The 15,290-nt window shown below is 31.2% G+C and overlaps 2 protein-coding genes across 2 annotated transcripts; one reads left to right on the top strand and one right to left on the bottom strand.

The window, feature by feature from the left end:
• The first annotated feature begins 1,592 nt into the window (after positions 1-1,592).
• On the top strand, positions 1,593-3,893 carry LOC114389543 (chlorophyll a-b binding protein 7, chloroplastic). Its single transcript, XM_028350235.1, has 4 exons — positions 1,593-1,738; positions 1,976-2,199; positions 2,755-3,269; positions 3,572-3,893. Exons 1-4 carry the CDS (start codon positions 1,683-1,685, stop codon positions 3,587-3,589), a joined length of 813 nt encoding a protein of 270 aa, XP_028206036.1. The 5' UTR covers positions 1,593-1,682; the 3' UTR covers positions 3,590-3,893.
• An 820-nt stretch (positions 3,894-4,713) lies between these two features.
• On the bottom strand, positions 4,714-8,791 carry LOC114389542 (probable inactive purple acid phosphatase 29). The gene is made up of 4 exons (XM_028350234.1): positions 8,310-8,791; positions 7,549-7,943; positions 6,735-7,197; positions 4,714-4,901 (listed from the first exon to the last, which is right to left on the bottom strand). The coding sequence occupies exons 1-4, from the start codon at positions 8,650-8,652 to the stop codon at positions 4,888-4,890; spliced, it is 1,215 nt and encodes a 404-aa protein (XP_028206035.1). The 5' UTR covers positions 8,653-8,791; the 3' UTR covers positions 4,714-4,887.
• Positions 8,792-15,290: the final 6,499 nt, after the last annotated feature.

Raw genomic sequence — 15,290 nt, 5'->3', positions numbered from 1 at the left:
TAAATAAAGATAAACTAGTTTCTATTTTCTAAAAAATCTCAAAAAATTATTTTAAATTCGAATCACTTTTTTAATATGTAACAAACAAACTTAGAAATTAATTTTTTATATTTTAATGAGTTAATATAGTAAAAAAATTAGACTGACAATATACGAAAATTAAAAAGTATTTAAGCAGCGTTTCATTTAATATATGGTTTCTGTAACAAAAAAAATTGTATATATGGTTTAAAATAAATATTTATTTTTTATATAATTAAATTCATAATCTACCCCTATATTATATATTTGAATACATGCCTTGGAGGGTTAGATTCTCATTTTTTAATTAGACGTTTCAATATTTTTCTTTTCTCTCGTTTGAATATGCATTTCAAACATTGCAACTAGTAAAAAAATTTATCTCTCAATCATTTCAAAATTCAAACTACCCTCCTTTTATTACATTTAAATTAATTTTCAATATTTTTTTAAAAAAATAATCTTATGTTATAAAATCTTATAACCCAATTTAACTTATTCATTATAAATTTAAAGATATTTATTTATTATAATAAATAAATATGTTTGAGTATGTAAATCATATTTTAAATTTATAATAAATAATTTAAATTGTGCTACAAAAATTATTTTTAATTATTGAAAATTTATTTAAAATAAACTGTTAAAATTCAATTTAAAGGTAGAACTTAGTTGAGAGTTGAGACTATTGAGAGAGAGAGAAGTTAGGGGCCAAATCTACCAATATTTGTTGGGCCTTGAGGCTTCACCGCTGGGCCGAGGGGTTTGGATCACTCGCTGTTTGCTGATGCCATGGATGTAGCTTACTTACGTCCTTATGTTTTTTCCTGCTTTAGTGCCCTTTTGTTTTGCTGATTTTATTCTCTCTGGTCAACAAAAAAAGGTCTTAGAATGAAAAAAAAGTGGTATAGTTAATTTCTATAAGAATTTGCTAATTGGATTTAATAGATAAAATGGTGTAAATTAAAATAAATTTACAAATGTAAATGTCAAAAATCAATTTAAGCTAAATCCAAAGTAAGTTACTCATTTAACAATAGATCATAAGTTTATGGATAGAATTTGAGTTTGATTTTTGTAAAATACATATCTTCGAGGGAAGACAAAAAAACTTTAAATATAATCAACTTTTAAATTGAGAATTATTCTTCAAATAATTAAAGCTTGTGAGAATATAATTGAGTCTCACACTCTCACTAGAAGCTAAAAGCCTACTAATTATCATGGTTTTAAAAAATAATTTAAGCATAAAATTTAGTATCTATGGTGAATCAATAGTTACCCGTTCCCACACAAATGGTTCATAGGAGTGGTTGGTGTACATTTCAAAAAAAAAAAAAAAGGAGTGATTGGTACAAAGACACAGTTGACATAGAAGAATCTGTTTTGTGGGCCAGTGACAATGTAAGCCACAAAGACTTGGTTTCATGGTCTGACAAATGTGAACCACCAAATTCTGATTTTTCCATGTAAAACCTATCCTATGAGATTCTGCATGCCACGTGGCAACCCACAATCTAATTTCTGATTCACAGTCCTATCCTTTTGAGATAAGAGCACACGTTTAACAAAATTGCATTCTCTATTTCTCTTCCCCTCTCATCATTTTAATCACGCGCACATCAGCACAACACAATTCACTAAGCTAAAATCACTTCATCATGGCTTCCTCGTGTGCTTCCTCTGCCATTGCAGCTGTTGCCATCTCCACACCAAGGCAAGTTTATTTTTTTCCACGTGCCCATTACTTGTAAGTTGTAATAATAGTGTAACCATTAACGTACGTGAAATATAGTTTCATGCATCGTCCTATTTAAAATCATGAAAAACCTCTAATCCGATTAATGTATAGTATATTTTATGTGATCCTTAGTTTAGTTTGATCATTCTTTGAAATTCAACCTAGTACTGATTATGAAACTATATATTAAAAAAATGATGAAATTGCGTTCAGTTCCCAGAAGAATGGATCACTCTTGGGAAGCACAAAAGCTTCTTTTCTTAGTGGGAGGAAACTGAAGGTGAACAACTTTACAGCACCAGTTGGAGCACGATCCAGCACTACAGTTTGCGCAGTTGCTGAGCCTGATAGGCCTCTGTGGTTCCCAGGCAGCACCCCTCCTCCATGGCTAGATGGCAGTTTGCCAGGAGATTTTGGCTTTGATCCTCTAGGTCTTGGTAAGTAAGCAAATCATCACCATTCAAATTTTGCTTTCACTGAAACATCATACTTTCATTTGCTTCATGTATATATATCTGATACGTATCCAATACTCTTGGATATTTCACCAATACATATCTGCCAAGTATCCAATTAAGCCTTTTAAAAAAAAGATATGAGAATCTAATATAGTTACATATGAGATATAGAAGCATGTATAATACAGAAACATAGAAACAGTGTCCCTTAATGAACCAAAAAATGAAAATTGTCCTCGTTATAGATGATTTTAAGAAACAAATGACATTGATACTACTCCTATATTTGTAGAAAATATGAAGAAGTGATTTATGAAGACAATGATATATAATTTTTATTTTCATTTTAGCAATGTCTAAGAAGTATGTTCTTAATTTGGATTTGTAGATCTGCAATGATATATTTAGATATGTGTGTTGCAAGTATCGTATCCTATATATTTTTAGAAAAATCGTATCACCGCATCGAATATGTATTTTATGGTATCTGTGCATGATAGCATTATACAATCCCTTATTGTTGTGGTTCAACAGCATCTGATCCTGAGAGCCTGAGATGGAATGTCCAAGCAGAGCTTGTGCACTGCAGATGGGCCATGTTGGGAGCTGCTGGCATTTTCATCCCAGAATTCCTCACAAAGATTGGTATCCTGAACACCCCTTCATGGTACACTGCTGGAGAGTTGGAGTACTTCACAGACACCACCACACTCTTCATAGTTGAGCTCTTTTTCATCGGTTGGGCCGAGGGTAGAAGGTGGGCTGACATCATCAAGCCAGGCTGTGTCAACACTGACCCCATCTTTCCCAACAACAAGCTCACAGGAACTGATGTTGGGTACCCAGGTGGGCTTTGGTTTGACCCACTTGGCTGGGGAAGTGGTTCTCCTGAGAAGATCAAGGAGTTGAGAACAAAGGAGATCAAGAATGGGAGGTTGGCCATGTTGGCTGTGATGGGGGCATGGTTCCAGCACATTTACACTGGCACTGGTCCTATTGACAACCTCTTTGCTCACCTTGCAGATCCTGGCCATGCTACTATTTTTGCTGTAAGTTGATTCAAAAACTAAGTCTTGATTTTGTAATTTAATTGACTTCAATTGTTATGGACAAAACTTATATGTAGTTTTATAGTTATTTTTGGTGGTGTTTTCCCATGAGAAGAGTTTTACCTCTATAATTTGTTGATATTTAATGGAAACCTTTATTACTTAGATTGCCAAGGTGAAACTCCAATTCTGATTGGAGAGTAGTTTTAAAAATACTTATGAAAATGCATCTAAGTTTCGTCCATTTATTATTATGGATGTGGAATTGTTTGTGCTGATGAGTTTATCTGTTACTGTTACAGGCTTTCACTCCCAAGTGAGAAGTGTTGGAACAACTCTATGATTGCAAGCCTTGGAGAAACATTGGCAAACCTTTTTAACTAAGTTGTAACGCTTAAATGGTTTTAGGTGGGAGTGTTTATGTTGGTGAAAGCTTGTAAAATGGCTACTTCTATTGTCATGCATAGATTGAAGATTCAATGTACAAATACCTATTTAAGGTTTAGATGCATTTAATGTAAATTCAGGAAGTAATCACAGTTTTTGCATGGATGATAGAACTGCAACAATATTTGATGGTAACTAGCGCAGGGGATATTAGATGGTCCTTGTTAACCTGCTGAATCTTCATTTCACACTTCCTCAAAAATCATTGCTTTTAAACGAGTATATCCATCTCATAACCTTACAGAAAATGCACAGAAAAGTATGTTAAAATTAAGCATATAATTTCTGTTTTATCCTTTTTTTTTCGGAAATTAGAACTTAGCCCTGAAACCTTCACGATGAATTTACCAAATACACAACCAATAAGATTTTCTCTGTTTGAGAACCATGTCTGATATCATGCATTGCTAGTAAGGTGGAAAGTTTAAAAGATGAAATAAATTATAACAGAAAAATAAACAAGCAAGCCACGTTAATTTCCAAATATAGGTGACATGCCAGTTGCTATAGTGCATGGTGATAAAGCTTGAGTGGTGTAGTAGCAAAATATAGTTGCTCTTGCCTCCTATTTTAATTATAGAAATTCAAGGGGCAATTTTTTTAGGATAATAAAATAATATGAAGAATCCTTTTGTAGTCTTGCATTTCTTGACTTTCTTTTATCCTTATTAGTTATTAATTACTATAGTACCTTTGATTTAATTTACTTGATTCGGTAAAGCTATGCTGTCTTGGTTTCTGTGAGGCGAAATAGCTATTCCTCTCCTGATAGCAGCAATTGCAAAGGCAATTGTGCTGTGAGTTCATCACTATATGAGGTAGCACAGTAGCACCTTATCAATAGTCTTCTCAAGAAAACCGTTTATGAACCTTTTTCACTGCGCCTCGTAGCTATGGAGTATGGATAGTTGCAATTACATATCATACAATCACAGCACCTCGTTTATGAACCTTTTTAACTCCTATTTTACTCTTTATAGCAAGCTAACTTCTATTGCAGTATAGAATCACAGGATGCGTGTATATCAACGAGTTTCAAATTTCCAAGAATAAAATTTATCATATAGCAACTCATTAGTAATTATTACAAATTCCAAAACAAATAGCCTCTATGTAGATACCGATATCTGTCTGCATTATTTTCAAATTCTCAAGCGCCTCCATTTTAATTTTATCCTTGGTTACCTGCAATGGAAACCAAAATAAACAATAAATCCAATGAGATAACATAACATAAAATAAAAATAAAGAAATTATGTAACACAGATGCCATTTCTAGTGTCTGACATAAATAAATAATAACATCATAGAGCAGTCAAAGGACAATAAACTTTGAGGCATTGTCATGGATGGGAAAGAAGAGAGGGGGAATGTTAGTAACTTATTCTATGTTCACGCATGGCTTAACATGAGCCGCAAATCATTGAACCTTTTTATCCATTGTCCAAGTCCAACTATAGTCCCAAATAGGACCAATATGCTTAACTTTTTATATAACAAAAACTATAGTGTCTATTTCAATTTTTGGGAATGTCTGACACATTTATAACTCTCTTGTACATGAACAAAACATCAATAATTTTTCCTTGCTTTATAGATAAATTATTAACTTTGTTAGAATTGGTTTTACTTTAAACAACTGTTCCTGTTTTCTCTCTTGTATTTTTGGGAAGAGAGATGTTGTTAGAAGTTAAGTAATTCTGTTATTTCTCACAACAGAATTCCCTATGTGATTAGTGGAAGTGTAGGAGCCTTTATAAAGTTTGTAACTAACAACATTGACAATGAAACAATACAGAAAAAGCTTCTCTCCCAATAATTCTCTCATCTTCTCTAAACACTCTTGATTAGCCTGGGTGTTCCTTCCTTTTCAATTATGCAGTATCTGTTTATTTCATAACAAACTTCTAAATCTTTCTTAATTGTTTTGTCTTCTAATTTACTTCCCTTATTGGAACTTCTTCTGGTCTTCTTCAGGTCTTCTAATTATTACCCCAAACCTGAAGGATACCCTTCATTCACACAAAATCCTATACATATTCTTAATTTACTTAAGTAATTCTACTCCATAGGATATTTTCACTGTTTCATTTCAAGTGCAATGCCATTAGCTAAATATTCATTACTAAGTGATAGAAACTTGGTATCTTTATTGCAGAAATACAGGGATGAGCTTCCCAATTAGCAGAATAGAACACTCACACGTAACAGTTCTTCAAGGGACTCTGCCTCCCAAATGATAAGATGATCTCTCTCTTCACCTCCCCTCTTATTTATAGGAGACATGCCTTATTTCTTCAACCAACTAACCTAACCAACTACTGTAACTAAATAGGTAATAACCTATTTATACTAGCTACTAATGGGGGTTACCATTTCCTTAGAATATAAAACTTTCAAGGAAGATATCCTCAAAATAATCTCCAGTCCTACAGCAATTGCTCAATTCTTATCCTACCTGGGCAAATCTATCCCTACATGTCCTTGCAATTCATAAACTTCACTCTTCAAATCACATTTGTGATTTTTGTCTTACACAAAAATTGGTAATTTGGTTTTTCTCTTCCCACTCATCGCCTTCCAGACCTTAAAGTTTAAGCATTTCAGAATTTAAAAAGGAAGAGATGCAACTTTAGCATCTCTTCTTTACATTCATCTTCTTCCAAGTATATAGTTTACTTTGCCACAGTAATATGCTTTTAAACTCAGATTGTACTTCTAATACTGTTTTCCTAAGCTCCTTGAAAATCTTTCTGTGGACAGCACGATATTCTTCCATATCTACTAACCCCCTTGTCTCTTGAGCTAAAATATTTACATATTCATTTTTAACATTGCTTTCTTCAAAACTTCTTTCTGCAAACAAAATTTTCCTAATTTTTCATTTTCTTGTGGCATTTCCTTTGTGTCCAACAGGCATATCTTATAGACAATTCTAAAGATAAATTCCATATTTTTTCAGTCTGCAGCATAATTTAAGAACAAGAATAGGACTACAAGTATCAAAGGATATCTTACCACCAGTGCTCTTGCTCCACAGGACCTCACCATCAATTCCAGTAAGATGTTGATCATCAAGGCGTTTCCATGTTTTAATTGACTTGACATCTCCCCAACTTCCTTTCCCCGTTTTCTCCAAGCTAGCTACCACCACCCTTGCTCTCCTAGGCCACCCTGCCTTTCCATACGCATGGTATCCAAATCCCCCACCATAACAAAGTTGTATATTCATTAGATTGCCGCAGAAGTCATTGATGTGATCATGGCCAGTGAAAACTGCCTTCACATCTCCTGCTGCAAGTAAGGTTGTGAAGAAGCCGGAGTTCACAGAAGGAGAGCTAATGCCATTGCCATCCGGTTCCTGTTTCACACCAGTCATGTTTGATGAGTCAAAACTAGCATATTCTGGCAGAGGGATGTGGAAATATGCAAGACCAGGAGCAGCATCTTTCTGAGGCACTGGTTTACTTATGTATGCTTTCTGCAGAATAAACAAAAAGTAAGTGGTCAATCCAAATATTAACGATAAAAAGAACTAAAAAATAAGTCACATGTTTAGTGAGGATCGACAGAAATTTCCATAACATGATACGGTTTAGCTTCCTGTTTGGTTTGAGAAAATGTTTTGTTTTCATAAATAATAATAACAAAATCGACACAATTTGTTTTCTACTATTTTCAATTTTTGTACCAGAAGTGTTGAAATAAAGTGGTAGTTTTGTAATTATTTATGAAAACAGGAAATGAAAATAAAAAACGTTTTTTTCAAACTAGACAGACTATACTGTAAGTAGAATACAGATAGATAATCGTGGAAGAGATAAGGCAGCACCTTAAGCTTTGCAGATGTTCGTTGGAACCAAAGCTGTTGGGAGGGCTTGATCCAATCATAACCAAAAATAGTAGAAACTTGGGAATAATCTCCACTATCGAGAAAGTACAGGTTGAGCACTGATTTATTTTCAAAATCAGTGCCTTGTACTCCTCCAACATCCAAGTTATAGTTCCCAAAACCATCAATTATATGAACTTCTGGAGGATTGAATTTAGATAAGGTGTTTTTCATCCCAACAATATGGTTCATCACCCCTGCCCTAGAGAGGGTTCCTTCCTGGTCATGGTTCCCCAAAACAGCCACCCAAGGAATGTTTGATGCAATTGCAGGAGCAAATGCAGCATCCAATGATTTAGCTGAATCCGAGGAATCAAACCCAAATATATTATCTCCTGCCACACCACAATAAACATGCACCATAGGTTATAATTATACCATATATCAACAATCAAAGAAACTTCTAACTGTAACTTAGATATGCAATTGATGACTAACCAACATAAAAATAAACTACAAGCTCCAAAAACAAAATACTAACTCAAGTTCATTTCATTTCCATCCAGTTACAAACAAATGGAACAACATATGGTATGAAATATTATTAGCCAAAAATCAGAAACATTCCACTTGAAAGAATGAAGGGAAAGGGTCCTATATCCTAAAACAAGAAAAAGGAAAGCTAAAAGGCAAAAACTGCTACAATAAAAAATTAAATGAAATGATAACTGAAAACTAAAAACAAGAAAAGTATGGAATACCAGTGAAGACAATAAGATTAGGCTTCTCAGCTTTGATCATTCTGTTAAGAAAGACAGTGGTGTTGAGGTCAGAGCAAGAGAAATTCTGGGAAGGAAGCACATCCAAGCAAGGTGTGGTCTTGCCATTTGCATAGTGCATATCTGCCACCTGCAATATCTTGAATTCTCCATTTTGGTCAAACCTTAAGTTCTGGTTCGGTTGTGGTGTTGGCGGGTATGCTTGTTTTGTAGCAGAGACACATATACTAGTCAAACAAAACCATGACACTGATAACACCAAAACCATGAAATCTATACCCATTTCCCCCTTGGTGCCAAAAACATTTCTTTTACTTGAGACCATCACTGTTTTGGGAATTTGGGAGCCAAACACCAATCAAAATCTCAACTTGCACCTGTGCCTCTGGTGGGGTTAAAGTGGCAAGTAGATATATAAGTTTGAGTTTGAGCACATCAACTTTGGAAAGTAAAGTCCTTATCTTTTATCTTTTAGGTAATGTATAATAATTCGAATGGTGTTCAATGGCGACAATATTATTGAATAAGAGGGTGACATGTTCAATGCGATGTTAAAAGATATAAATGCCATACCGTCTAGGTTTTCACGCATATTAAATTTGTTTTATGGTCTCAGGGTTGGGTAGCTATAATTAGGTGCGTCATAAACATTAGATGTTCTTCAGCACAGTAGTGGTATAACTTATTTTCACTTCCATGTCCATTATAGTACTGTACTGTATAATTAATCGGCTGTATCTCGTGCATTAATTTAAAAGCATAAATCTTATCAATAATTAGTTAAGACGCAAACTTGTACCAAAACAAATTAAGACATTAACTATAGTGTTAGGTTTTTTAAAAAAACAAAACAAAATAAGTATTATACTAATTTTACATTATCATCTAATAACAAATTATTATCATATGATAGATTAATTGACTTTTTTTTAATAATTATTGTTATTTAAAAATCATACTAACTATTCCCTCTTGTCTCTATTATAAGTTAAAAAATACTTTTTATTTCAAATATAAGCAAAAATTAGTTAATTTTTTTGTCTTATTTAATGAAATTATATTTAAAATATTCTTCATTTAATAGGATTAAAGATATTTTTTATGTTTAATTTTAAGTTCCAATAAAAAATAATTTTAAAAAATATTTTTGTTTTAGAATTAACGCACCCTAATGAAATTAACTAATTTCTTAATAAGTATGAATTATTTTTTCCTTGTAATTATAATAGAAACGGGAGGGAGTATAATTTCTAGTTATTTGATAGTGTGTAAATGCTTTTACACTAATCATAATCCATAGTAGTTGAGACCCTTTTTCTTATTGCTATAACTAAAGCTTTAATTATTTTGTACTTTCTATGATGATTTAATGTTTTTTTTATTTGTTTAATTTTTCAAATAGAAATTCATTATTGATCAGTCACCTCAAAAAGTGAATTTCATTATTTTGAATGATTTTTTCCACTTCTCTTTTTTCCTTTTCTAAGTAAAACTCCAATGGTTAAAAGAAAAATCAAAAGAAATTCCCTCTGAGAATTACAAAATGTTCATGCACAACACATTTTCTGAAGGAGGAAACACTATCATGACACGACTCTTGCATTTATCACTGAGAATATCCCTTGGCAGTTGCCAGTTGACACATACTTAATTACTTTTGATCCAATCAATCTAACTATGCTTATCATCATCAACCAGACACTTAGACAATGACATCGCCTAACATTTGTTTCTTGTTCCTTGTTCAAGTACTAATAACACTATGCATCCTACATTGTCTTCTTCCTATCTCCAATACCGAAGCAATGAATCTGATTTTAATTACCATTATACCGGCTCTTGCACTGTAATTTTTTTAAAAAATTACCATAATAGGTATATTTTAAAAAAAATATAAAAAATGAGTAAATCGTGTTTTAAAGTACAATTTTACTATGAAGAAATCGTGTTTCAAAACACGATTTTATTTCTCAAAAAATTGTTACAATGAAATCATAAATGAATATAACATTTTAGTTTTTAAATTTTTTATTATTATTAAAAGTTAAATTTGTATGTTAAATTATGATTTTAATTTTTTTCCTAATGAAATCATAAAGAAAAAAACATTTTAAATAAATGAAAAATAAAATTGTTTTAATATATGATTTATTTATTGTGAAATCACATATCAAAAGTACGATTTACTCATTTTCATAATTTTTTAAAAATATACTCATTATGTAATTTTTTAAAAATTCTACCAATTTTCATAATTGACCCCAATTATTATCTATCTGTAAAACCTGTACAGAAAGAGATCTCAACTCACATGCAAAATTGTAAACAAATACCAAAACAAAACAAAGGATCTGCATTTTATTTTTATTTCCCCCCTCTTGTTTTGTGTTTTGTCCGAATATACAAGTGGTCACAAAAGGCAAAAAGGTCAGGAAAGGCCAAATAGGATTATAATTACTGTTGATATTATTTTTCAATTAAAATTAACATTTTGTTTAATTATTGATTTCAGTTATCAAAATAAAATAATAATTTTAATTGAAATGTAGAACCAATAGTATTTAAATTTTGTCCATCATAAAATGATCTTTCTCAAAGGTGATCCTCCTTTTGTTTCTTGACCTAGTTATTTTAAGCTTATTTAATTCATTTAATAACATTCACTTACCTTCACATGCATCTCTATGCGTGTCTCTTGGACGTATGTACCAAAAAGACAAATCAGTGCTCATAGTTATGGTCATGATTCATTTACTGTTCAACCCTGATTCAGAATCAAAAATGTTTCAAAGTTGACGTTTACAAGTCACTTGAATCGTAGTAGTATTATAATTAATTCAAATCTTAACTACCCATCATTTCATGAACACCTAATGATTCACAAATGACATATTTAACATTGTCCTGCACTTAGTAGACTTTTTTTTTTATCACATTTATTTGTATTGACTATTGGTTTTCTTCATTTCTTGAAGTATTGAATTATGATTATAATACAGTTTGAATTAAAATAAGAATATGTTATCAAAGACAATCTCACATGAGAGCCTTACCCATTTTCTATTAGTTTCTCCTTACCTTATGTTAGTTTTAAAAATTGAAAAAGTTAATGGTCCAGTCCGAATAGCTGTTAACTTTCCTTCACATGAAATTCGGGATATCTCAATTTGTTTTTTCACTTACCAGTCTTGTCACTGATTTTTATTCTGATACTACACCTTTTTCCTCCTCATTTTATTTTTTCAAACTACCAGGAAAATTATTTTCTAAATTACACTTGTTCTTAGTTTTTTTTTAAATTAAAATATTTTTTAAAAAAAATTAATTCCCTTGTTTTTATAAATATTATTTTCACATTAAAAATAATAATTTTTTAATATTATTATTTTATTTTTAAAATAATGGGAATATTTTTTTAATTATTTATTAAAAGTTTTAAAATAATTAATTAATAGTCTTAAAATAAATAAAAGAAGACAAAGTGATTAAAAAAAAATAATTTGATTAAAAATTCAAGGATATCATCAAGGTTGTACCTAGGGGTTCTCTTTTATGAAATTTACAAATTATAAGTGGTTAGATAATTGTTTTTTCGACAACTAAACCATGCAACATATTTAGGAATTCAACCATTGGAAGAAAATCTGTCAAATTATGATTAATTTCATCATTTTTACGTTTCAATTGTTATTGTCAGTATATTTCATTATTTTTGTTTTATTATATTTCATTTATTATATTTGTCTCTCTAATTATTAGTATTTTCTGTTATTTGAGTATTTTAATTTTTTCATGTAACATAATTAAGATGTGATAATTATATATTCAGTGTATTTTTAATTAATCTATTTTTTAATCACTTTGTCTTTTTTATTTATTTTAATAATATCAATTAATTATTTTATAACTGTTAATAAATAATTACACAAAAAAAATAATATTAAAAATTTAAATTTTTTAATGTGAAAATAATATTTATAAAAAAAATGGGAATTATTTTTTTAATTAAAAAATTAATAAAAAAATAAATTTTTATTTAAAATTTTTAAAAAAACTCAAAACAAGTGTAGATCAGAAAATACTTTTATTTTGAAAAAAAAATGAGGAGAGAGAAGGTGTAGAGGAGGAAAAAAACCTGTCACTGTTCTGTCCATGATATATCACCGTCTATTAAGATTAGGAAGCAAAATACCATAAATAAAGGTTATCTGATCCAAAGTCAAATGAGAAGCTAACGGTTACAAGTAACCATTAACACATTACTCATCAGCTGTCTAACCAGTTAGGGAAAAAAAACAATGCATTAATTTAAGTGTGATCTTTCAATACAATTTGCAATTTCAAGAATGTATTTCATCTTATATTATTTCAGATGGGGGGTGGGGGGTCTAACGAAAGATGGGATTTTCTGTTTCTTAGGGAACACACCATCCTGTTGGAAAAGTACAGGGGGAACTTTCTACTTATGCACCACAAGCATGCAATGCAACATGTCCATGAGGCAATAAGACCACTAGTTGAAATTTCCACAGTTTTTTATTTAATTTTACCTCATTAAGGACAGAAAAATACTTCCAATGTAAGTTTCTTAACACATTCTCTAATTCATTATTTATCCTTTTGTTTCAAATTATAAGACTCTTTTAACTAATTTACATCTCTTAAAAAAAATAGTTGTCACATTAAATTTATTAATTATTTGTATTATCATTTTAAAATTATCTTTTTATTCTCTCTCTCAATCTACTTATTTCTCATTAATATTTTAAAAGAGAATAATTAAATAAGAGTATGTAGAAAAAAATAATTAATACATTTAGAAATTAGAAAATAATTTTATAAGAAAACAAATAGATTTTTAAAAATAATCTTATAATTAAGAACCGGTGAATTATTTACTAATATTTGAACGATTCATCAAATAATTATGTGTGTTGAAAAAAGTATATCAAAGAATATATTACTAGTATTATTGTTGAGATAATTTTTCGCTTTGTTACTCTTTAGAGGAACTTGCCATCTGATCCCGTTACATTACGTTTAAAATGTACATGTAAGATGACCACGTGAAAATGTCATGGTCAAAATTTGAAGAATTGCAAATAAAATCAATTATCCACACAATGTTTGCTTGGGGATGGAGCAAGAAACCAAGGAGTTGTTTTTGAACTGGGGACTGTGGGGACTAATATGACAAGACAAATATGAAACTCCAATAGACATGGCTCTCCTTAAGTTGCTTGCAGATGCCAATCTAGAAATGGAATGACCACGTAACTAAAATGGCTTTCTGGAGTGCTGAGGCTGCCAAGAAATTTACATAGAAGTGAAATGTTAATATCCTATCATGAAAAACAACTAAAAATGATAAATTTGCTTTTAAGTCCTCCAATTTAAAAGCAAATTTATCTTCATAATCCATTATATTAACTTTCAAAATCAAATCTTGAAATAGCCATTTTAAGCATGCTGGAAAATTACCTTTTTCTGCCTTCACCCAATGGATATCTAACACCCAAGTCAGGATTAAGGAATAGCAAAGAGTTAAAAGATGACAACAATTCGAAAAAAACATGTGTACCTTCCCTATGTTGTGTTTTCATCCTTGCATGGAGGTATCATACTCATGTAATAACAGAATGATACTTGATCATTTTGATCCTTTGATTCTCATTGATAGTTGCTTGATTTTTAGGAGATTTGCTACTGTGTTGCGACTGTAGGGTATAACTAGTCGTTAGGCATAATTGGACGTAGTGCAGCTGATTTTCATATTCCGAAATAGTTTTTTCGGAATAAGGATAAGTAATCCAAAAACCTATTTGGGAATGTCTATTCTGAAATGTAAATTCCAGAATAATATCCTATTTCAGAAGAATCATTCTATAATATTGGTGCCTGGTGAGAGGGGTATTTTTGTCCCTTAGAGTCTTTTGGGAGCTATAGGAAGTAAAAGTCATTTAATGGTTATTGGACCACTCTAGGTGTAGGTCCAGCCCATAACATACCTCAACAAGGATCCACTAAATCTATCTCAAAGGAGACACCCTAGATACAATTCTCCAAGAAATTCAATAGAACTAATAAAGCTACAAAGAAAAATATGAAAGAAAAAAAAATCCAAACAGTACTTTACACTGAAAAGAGGTTCACTATTCAAGTCTAGTCCCAAGCTAGGTCTCATTGAATCACCTATGACCTAACTATCAAAACAAATTTCTAGCTCTTCACTAATAGTACTTGCTCATGTCCCACACAACAACATCCCCGAATTCACCACATTCATCAGTCAAAACGTAAATTTTGTCACTTGTCTGATTGAAAATATTATAGTGCCCTTTACCATCACGAGATACAAACATGAGAGGATTTTGGTCATGAACAGACCTGAGCAATCACTTTTCCTATACATGTTTCAGAATCTAAAACTAAAGTTTTTTTACACACGCATTCTGGCTAAATGTATAGACCAAAAGGGGTCATGACAATCCCATTGCTTACCTAGAGGCATCCATAAGTTGGAGAGTGCTAACACACACTTCGAATCTCTCCACGCTAGAAATTTAGTTGGATCTTGTGATGTATCTCTTTCCAACACTAGATGGTGCTACATCTTAGTTCTTAAACTTCTGTGCATTGAAAACTTGGATATTATGGGAACACTCACGATTCATGTCAATTTTTGAAAGTTAGAGATATAGACATTCACTGGATATCAATTATCAATATGCAACCATGAGAGACCATCTAAATTGATATAGCCCATTTTACAATATGAGATCTTGATCTGCAAATAGCAATATTTTTAATATCAGACTAGTCATTAAACCAGTAAAGGCACTAGTTCATAGTTCATTGGTTTAACCATAACTGAAAAATATTTCTTTATGACTCCAGGATTTCACATAAACTAAATAAAAAAGGACCAGATCCACAGCCAAATACTCTAGTCATCAGGGATCA

The sequence above is a fragment of the Glycine soja genome, chromosome 16, assembly GCF_004193775.1.
Source record: "Glycine soja cultivar W05 chromosome 16, ASM419377v2, whole genome shotgun sequence".
Classification (NCBI taxonomy): Eukaryota; Viridiplantae; Streptophyta; class Magnoliopsida; order Fabales; family Fabaceae; genus Glycine; species Glycine soja.
This window is presented reverse-complemented; position numbering and strand designations above follow the sequence as displayed.